At 34.4% G+C, this 8545-nt stretch overlaps 1 protein-coding gene across 1 annotated transcript; it reads left to right on the top strand.

The window, feature by feature from the left end:
• LOC109716362 (heavy metal-associated isoprenylated plant protein 39-like) lies at positions 837 to 4986 on the top strand. The gene is made up of 2 exons (XM_020241762.1): positions 837 to 908; positions 4500 to 4986. The coding sequence occupies exon 2, from the start codon at positions 4517 to 4519 to the stop codon at positions 4760 to 4762; it is 246 nt and encodes an 81-aa protein (XP_020097351.1). The 5' UTR covers positions 837 to 908; positions 4500 to 4516; the 3' UTR covers positions 4763 to 4986.

The raw sequence follows: 8545 nt of genomic DNA, 5'->3' as shown, positions 1-8545 counted from the left end.
AAACTTTTATACTACTTTAACAACGTTTTTTTTTTTTGTTTTCTGTTTTCTTTTTTTATAATTCTTTTGATTGGAAGAACAGAGGCCTGTACAAACAATAATAATATACTCCTCAGTTTCCTTCGTTCTTCTCACCCTCTCCTCTTTTACCTCACATCCTTTTTTTTCTTTTCTTTTTCTTTTCCCTAAATACACAAACAACAATAACAACTACTACATATATCATATATATCCCCTCTCTAAACTCGTGTTCTCACATCTCTTTAATAACAAATCTGGACAAGGTGGTACAGTATCACACCTAGTCTACCGAAGATTGGAGTTAGAATAAAAAATAAAAAGAAAAAAGGGAAGTTTGTCGACGTATCAATATCATTTTTAACCTCGGGTATCTTTTTCTAAATATTTTATATGTTTATGCTACGAGCAGACACTGAGCTGAGTTAGACTAGAACAGTAGGATATTTATAATACTTTGTGAAGATTACTTAATCTAAAACTAAAATTCTATAAAGAGCACTCCAAACTTCTTATGTTACATGCTTTATACGTTATCAAAAAAGTTTTAGCGAAAATAAACCCACTGAATCAGATTCGATCCCTGATTAAATGAACGTCTGATTTAATGTTTTTTGGGGAAGCGTGAAATAGTAGAGAAACATGATGGGAAGATGTAATTTTTAACCTAATTATTAGAGATCATAAAACGGTAATGAGAATTACGCAAATTTTTAAATCTTATCAATAATTTAAATTATCATTTTAAAATTTTTTTTTTTGAATTACACTTACTGTTGCGATTCTAATTCCACTTACTGTTAGAATTACACAGAAGGTAATTCTCAACTTGTATTTGCAAGGCGATAAGGAGAAGCAAAAGGCATTTAAAGTTGTCTCCAAGCTTTATGGTATCACCACCTTTGGCCCATATATAGCATCCTTTATTTATTATTTTCTTTATATTTCTCTAAAGTTATAATTACATCATGCAACTCTGGTCTAGGTGAAATTTCTTTTTCTTTTCTTTGAACTTTGGTGTGCCCCGAAAGGTTTTTGTAGCTACCCTTTCTAGTATTCTTTATATACCCTTTTAATAGGATTCTTTTATATATATATATAGAGAGAGAGAGAGAGAGAGTCTGACTGCAGTACTTCTAACAGCACCAAGCGCTTGGTACTCTCAACTTTTTTACCATTTGATTTACTCTTATGATCATTTCTATCTTTAGATCTATAGATTCTATACTGTTCCAGCAACTGCGATTAAACCCTAATTAATCACTCAACCTTAGGAGACCACTCTTATTTGAACCCTATAATTTTTCATCTAAAAGTTATAGACGTAATAATAAAAAAAATCCAAATACTATTAAAAGTATTCTAGCCGAATTCTATATATAGAGAGTCCGATTGTGGTGCTCCTAATAGCACCAAACACTTAGTGCTAGCAATTTTCCACCATTACATCATCTATTTCTTCAATCATTTCTACCTTCGCATACTTTCAATGCTATTGATACTTCCAAATCACGAAATTTATTTTCTAGATGCTTCTAATACTTTAAATCAAGTTTAACGAAGGTGATCGTCAATTCAAAAGTACTAACTTCGAAAATGATTTGATAGTATAAAACTACCGTATTTCTGAAAGCACATCAGCTCCACACACACACTCTCTCTCTCTATATATTATATATATATAGAGAGAGAGTTGGGTTAGAATATTATTGATAATAAAAGGCCCTTTTTGCTATCAAATTTTTAACCTTTGGATCAATTCCTTTTATCATTTCTAATCATTAGATTAAATATTATAATCCAGTAGGGACCACTCAACTCTAAGATAACCACTCAATCCTAAGGGACTACTATCATCCTGGCTCTACAAAAATTGATCCAAAGACTAAAAATTTGATAGCAAAAAAAACTTTTTACTATCAAATAGTAATGTCACCCAACTCTCTCTCTCTTGTCTATCCCTTCTTCTCCCTCTCTCCTCATGTCTCTCTCTCCGTCTCGGATAAATAAAATATATATATATATATAATATAGATATATATAGTATATATATATATTATATAGATTAAGAGATTCCGTTAGATTGTGGACCCCTGGTTGAGTGGGTGGGTTTTTTTTGGTTATATAGTTGATCTAACGGGTGAATAATGAATCAAAGACGGGGGTAGGATCTAACGGCGGAAAACTGGTAGCACCAGGTGCTCGGCTATCAATAAATATAATAGCCGGACTGTTATAGAACTAGGCTAATATACTATTTAATGCACCTAAAGTAATTGGTGCTATCAATTTTTGGCCATTGGATTTAAGAGATTGCGGTTAGGTATGATTTGGGCGGCCTCTAGGTTGAGTGATGCTGGTTTACGTTGAATAGTATGATCTAAACAGGGTGAAAATGATCAAAGAGGTATATTTAATGACGGAAAACTTAGTACATTAAGTGCTTCAAACTAATTAATAGCAAGTAGCCGGACACTCTCCTCTCCTCTCTGCTCTCTCTATATACATATATAATATCTATCTATTCTTTCTATTACTAGTTAAAGGAGGTTTGGGGGGAGAGTTCTCAAGAGAGTTGACAACGTGTCACCCTCCAAAACCCTCCTTTACTCTTGCTTGCCCGCAATTTTTTAATATATAATATAATATGTAAGATTGCAAAAATTACATGGTTTCCCCTGCAAACATAGTCAATTGCGAAATATCCCTGCAGAAACGAAAATCCAAATAAGTTTTTATTCCCCTTGCAAAGTCCTAAAAAGTATCCCAGATATTTCCTGCGTTAGGACTGGTTAGAAAATTTCGTTAACCACGTTAATTTAAAATACTTTAAACTATTGGTTAAATTAATAACGGTAAAATTTATGAAATTTTCCTACTAAACCCGTTCTTCCTTTGCCTTCCTCCCCTCTTCTTCGTGCGTTCGCCGGGGCGAGGGGGGTGCGGCGGCGCGCAAACGCGACGGGAACCCTCTTCGTTCTTTCTTTCCATCTCCTTCTTTCCTCCTCTCCCTCTTCCCGATTTTCCTTCCCTTCTTCTTCCTCTCCTGTTCCTCTTTCCCTCTTTCTTCATCGCCGGTGAGGGAGAAGATCCGACGCGGCAAGCGAATCTCTCCCCTACTCTCTCCTTCCTCTTCCCTCTTTCTTGTCCCTCTTCCTCTTCCTTTTCCTCTTCCTCTTCCCTCTTCTTCGTCGCCGGCGAGGGATGGAGACTGGGCGTGCGCGCGCGCGTTTCAACATTTTTCCCTCTTTCATCTTTCTCTTTTCCCTCCTTCCCTTCCCTCTTCCCTCTCCTTCTTCCTCTCCCTTTTTTTCTTCCCTCATCTTTTCTCTTCCCTCTTCTCGTCGCCCGCGAGCTCAGACCCGCTCGTCGGCCGCCATCCCTCCGGCCGCCGAAGAGGAAGAGGAAAGAAATGAGAAATGGAATATGCTTTTGGAGGGATTATATTTGTGAGGGCAAAATGGTTCATTTCCAAAAATGAAAACTGTTAAAATAATAAAACAGTGTTTCTAACAGATGTTAACAGAGGGACATACCTGCATAAATTAGGAACTTTTGCAAGGGACAAACTTATGGAGTTTCCGTTTGCAGGGATATTGTCCGCATTCCACTATGTTTTGCCAGGGAACGTATATCCAGAATAACCTATTATATATTATATATAAATTATAATATAATATTATATATATATATATAATATATATATAAATATGTATATTAAATGAAAATTTAAATTTTATTAACAATTTTTTTCTACCTAAACCAATCTTACTTCCCTTCTATCTATTGATTTTTTAAAAATTATTTTGATAGATTTATCTCAAATCTTTCTCATATAAATCTTTATAAAATAAAGTGATGTATAAATTTATTTGGGCATATATCAATTTTAAGATTTAACTATTAAATTATTTTTATATAATTTTTATTTAATTAATAATTAGACTTATAAAACTATATAAAAATATTAAAAAAATAAAATTTATTATAAAAATATTTTAGATCCGCAGCATCGCGCGGGTATTTCACTAGTATATACATATATATGACAGTAAGTCATTAGAAAAAAGAGAGTAAAAATGACACTCTGCTTACTACTGAGTCTTTAAATTTTCGTTTAAATAATTTCGACCACGTTAGATATTATTGTTATTTTTTTTTTACTTTTCTTAAGTAGAATTTCTGTGTGTAATAGGTATAGGAAGAAATAATAGATTGCTCGCACCAAATTATTTAACGACAAAAAAATTAAAAATTTTAAAACAATTTTTTTTTAACAAGTAATTATCCATCACCTGACCGGGATGTCAAGGATATGATTGCAAAATGCAAAAAAAAATCTTTGCAGGAAAAACTAAAGGTTTCAGGGGTTGAATCTCAAAATGGCAAAACTACAGGGACTACATTTTACTCTAATAATTTCTTCAATTAAACCCATGTAGACACAAACCTGATCTACACTTTGCCTGCTACATCAACAGGGGTTGATTCCATCTCCATGGACATGAAGGAAAAGAAGCTCACCGTTGTCGGGGACGTCGACCCGGTGTGCATCGCCTGCAAGGTGAGGAAGTTTTGGCGCGCCGACATTTCCCATGTTGGGCTGGCCAAGGAGGAGGACAAGAAGAAAAACGAGCCCCCGAAAGGCGGCGACAAGAAGGTTCCGAACGACCCCGTGTTTACTCCGTACATTCCTTATGTACAAGTTACCGAGGACTACCCTCAATGCTGTGTGATCTGCTGAGGCGAAAGCGTACGAAGCAATGCAAAATGGGTCCTTCAACTTCGTCGTATATTTCAATCGGGGCATCATCCTCCTCTGCGTTTGCTCATTTCAAAACCAATGGCTCTGTTAGGAATCCCAAATTTAACTAAAACATTGTAAAATGGCACATAGTCGTTACTCGTTAGCTGATGCAGCTACGGTTTTATATCCAAGGATCTGCAGGTAGTGAACTGTAAATACAATAAAAAAAGAATAAAGTTGAGGGGTCTGTTTCAAAATGGTGCTTAGTTGTTGGCTGAGGCCGCCACAGTTTCATTTCTAAGGATCTGCTAAGTGTGACCTGCAAATAAGGTGGATTACTACTTATGCTATGCTACAAGTACAAATGAATAACTAGTGAAGGCCCATGCTTCGTAGCAGGATCATAGCTGGTAGTAGGTTTTAATAAAATGATAATAACAATATGTTCAGATTTTGCTAGAAACTTATCCCTCAATTACCGTTCGGAGTTGAATTCTTCTAAGTTAAGATCGATAAGTCTTTTAACACTTCACTACAACAGAATTAGGTTATAGGGATACATGTTTGGGACACTTTTGAGTAAGTGTCCCATTTATGCTAAAACTTAAAAAAACATTTACTTATGCCTAAATATAAAGCCCAATCAAACCAAAAATAAAATATTACTCTACTCAACCCACCACATCCAGTCTATTTGACCCAATTACAAATATAAAAGAAAAAAAAAAGAAAAATCAATTACCATCTTTTCTTCTCTCTTCACTCAATCTACTGAAATTCTAGACGAAGAGCCTTTCCTGTCGTCCTCCTCCGCCACCGCAGCCAACGAGATAGAGTTTCGGTGGTTGCTAAATGCTTAAATAAGTGTTTGTAAATTAGCAGCACTCTTTTAGGTTATAGCGACACTCTTTAACTGTCACTATATACATAGCGACCCCACATATAGCAACACTTTTTAAAAGTGTCGGTAATTTTAGCTAGCAGCACTTTTTTGATATGTACCTATATTTAAAAGTGTCGCTATAGACTATTTTTGTTGTAGTGCTTGATGACCGACTGAAGAGAAAGATTAAAATAACTTGAATATCAAAGCTAAATCCTATATATCTACTGTACTTTGAATGATCTACTTGGTCCCAAACTTTATCTGACAAAACTGTTTATTCATTTAACTGAAATTTAAATATAATTTCAGTAGTTTGTCGTTGGATATATTGAAATTAATGTGCGGACCGAGTCATTTGTCAAGAAATTTTAAAAATTAATAGTTTTTAAAATTTAATAATGTTAAAATTAATAATTTTTAGAATTAATAGCGTTAAAATTATTCCTGTTTGTTAGATAACAAATTCAAAGATTTAAAATTTTTGAGAGGTTGGCCCATAGAAAATATTACATGCACTCAGTTACTTAGGTAAATCTCATAATAACACTTCGTAAAACTCTATAATATATACCTTAATGAAATCTAACCATTTAGATATATTCTTCGAAATTCAAAATACCTACATATAGAGAATCATAAATTTTCAATATTAGCATTTAACAATACATAGAATAATCACCAACCGTACCTGACACAGCTGACGAAGGGCTTGATGATTGATATCAAATTCCCAAATACCCAAGTTCAAAGCCAAGTTGTTTCATATTTCTAACTAAGTTCATTTCTAAAAAAATAAACGAATCGGATAATTTGCTACCTTCCTCTCAAAAAAGTATTACAATTAAATTTTCAAATCTTACTTTGATGCATAAGTAATAGACTTTGACGTGGTGTATCCATATGACTCATGCACCGCATCTGATTTTTTCAAAAATTCATATCTTAAAATTAATTTTTAATTTGAATGTGATGTTCTATATATAAAATATCGCAAGCATTGACAAATCTGTTACTAAGACATCAAGTATTCTAGCTTTATTCTCTCTCTCAAGAGATCAAGTATTCCCAACCTCTTTCTCTCCCTCTCGCTCTCTCTTAAGACATCAAGTATTCCCTCCCGCTCCCTCTTCCCCCCACTCTCTCTTAAGACGTCAAGTATTCTTCTCTCTTCCCCCAAACCCCAAACACACACACACACACACACACACACATATCTATAGTGTATGTAGGGACATTTCTGTAGCAGTATTTGTTGTTGCACTTTTTATATGCGGCAGCCATGTATAGGCCAAGATAGCAATCGACACCATTACAATTTAAAAGGTTGGATGGTCATGTTAAAGGTGTGTCCTAGCAATTTCCAGTCGAAAGGATGTCGAAGAGAAAACACAGAAAAGTTTACATACTACAAGACAATATTCGCTTGGGTAGAAGAAACACCAGCACAGATAAAACTCTCTTACAAACCATAATTTTTTAGTTCTACAAACAACAGCATGTTCAGCATGACAGAAGAAACGTAGATCACAATAATTTAAGATAGTAATAACTGGAAAACAAACAGTGCATGAACAGTCTATATTTTACCCACTAACAAAAAGGCTATTATTAAGGACATGTAAAATGTTGTATTACTTCACTGGGGCACCTAACTTCCATGAGAAGTGGGGCGTAATTTTCATGATCATGGCTACACCACTTTCCCCACTACTATAACCAATCAATAATGTGGGCTGATAAGATATTATAAATAGTAACTTTGAAGCATGTAGTAGAGATCTTTCTCTTCCCTGAATAAGAAGACCACCGCATTTTCAATATTTTCCTTTCCTGCATTTATCGTTTTCTAGGAATAGTCTACATGTAATCTTTTTTACCTGCATTTATTGCTTTCCTAGAAGTAGTTTTTAAGTTAGATCTCTAGAGTCTGTATGCTCCACGGGCACACTCTGTTGTAATCTAGATTTTCAGAGTTTGTATTCCCTTCGGGCACACTCTGTTTTGTATGAGTTCCTAACTTTATTTTAATATATAAAGGCATTCGGCTCTTTCAGCCGTAGTCATTGTGTATTCCATCTATTCAGCTCATCAGTTGACCCAAAACTTTGTGCATTTTGTACATTCGGCTCTTTAAGCCGAACCGAGTATATAGTAAATGTCTTTGAACTCGGCCGATCCGATCCCTCATCAGTCGAATCGCTTGATTCAATCGAAGGGCGCCAACTTCGCGAGTCACTAATCGTAGCCGTTTCGCATCCCGACGCGTTTCCCGATGAAGATCTTTGACCGTGTCAAAGAGAAGGAAATTCGGCTCCCAACAGAAACACTGTTGATTCAAGGCATTAACATTTTCTTCTTTTAAAGGTTTTGCATCCTCTTCTTTTGAAAATTTTATTGTATGAAGATATATTTATGTATGTCCCAAGTATAGAAATTGTATGAAAAAACATGAAGGTATACAAATAAATTGTAAGGGCTTTCTCAAGTATAAAAGTTGGATGGCAAAAAATTAACCTAAATATATGCACATATATATACACCCATAAATGCATACCTAGGAATATTGGTCGAAACTAACTCTGCAAAGCAATCTCTTAAAAGATAAAAAAACATATCACATGAGCATTTTAATTGGTATTCTGTACATAAAGAGCAACAAAAGGCTTCACACTGGAGTAGTTTACAATTACCAACACACATATCAGTTTGAAATACTAATGTTGCATCAACTAAGAACTCAGAATTTAAATTTTGAATAGATCTTAGTAGATACTAAAAAATTATTTTGTAAATTTACCTTTCAAATTTTGAACTGCATTATTGCATCTGGAGAAATCAAATACATAGAAATTATAGAATTACTCCTAAACTTTCTTATTGGCAAAAGACAATAT

Source organism: Ananas comosus, linkage group 1 (assembly GCF_001540865.1).
Source record: "Ananas comosus cultivar F153 linkage group 1, ASM154086v1, whole genome shotgun sequence".
NCBI classification, from domain to species: Eukaryota; Viridiplantae; Streptophyta; class Magnoliopsida; order Poales; family Bromeliaceae; genus Ananas; species Ananas comosus.
This window is presented reverse-complemented; position numbering and strand designations above follow the sequence as displayed.

Bases quoted from the DNA above. Each gene is read 5' to 3' on its own strand.
- LOC109716362 (XM_020241762.1), top strand. From the start codon at position 4,517: ATGGACATGAAGGAAAAGAAGCTCACCGTTGTCGGGGACGTCGACCCG.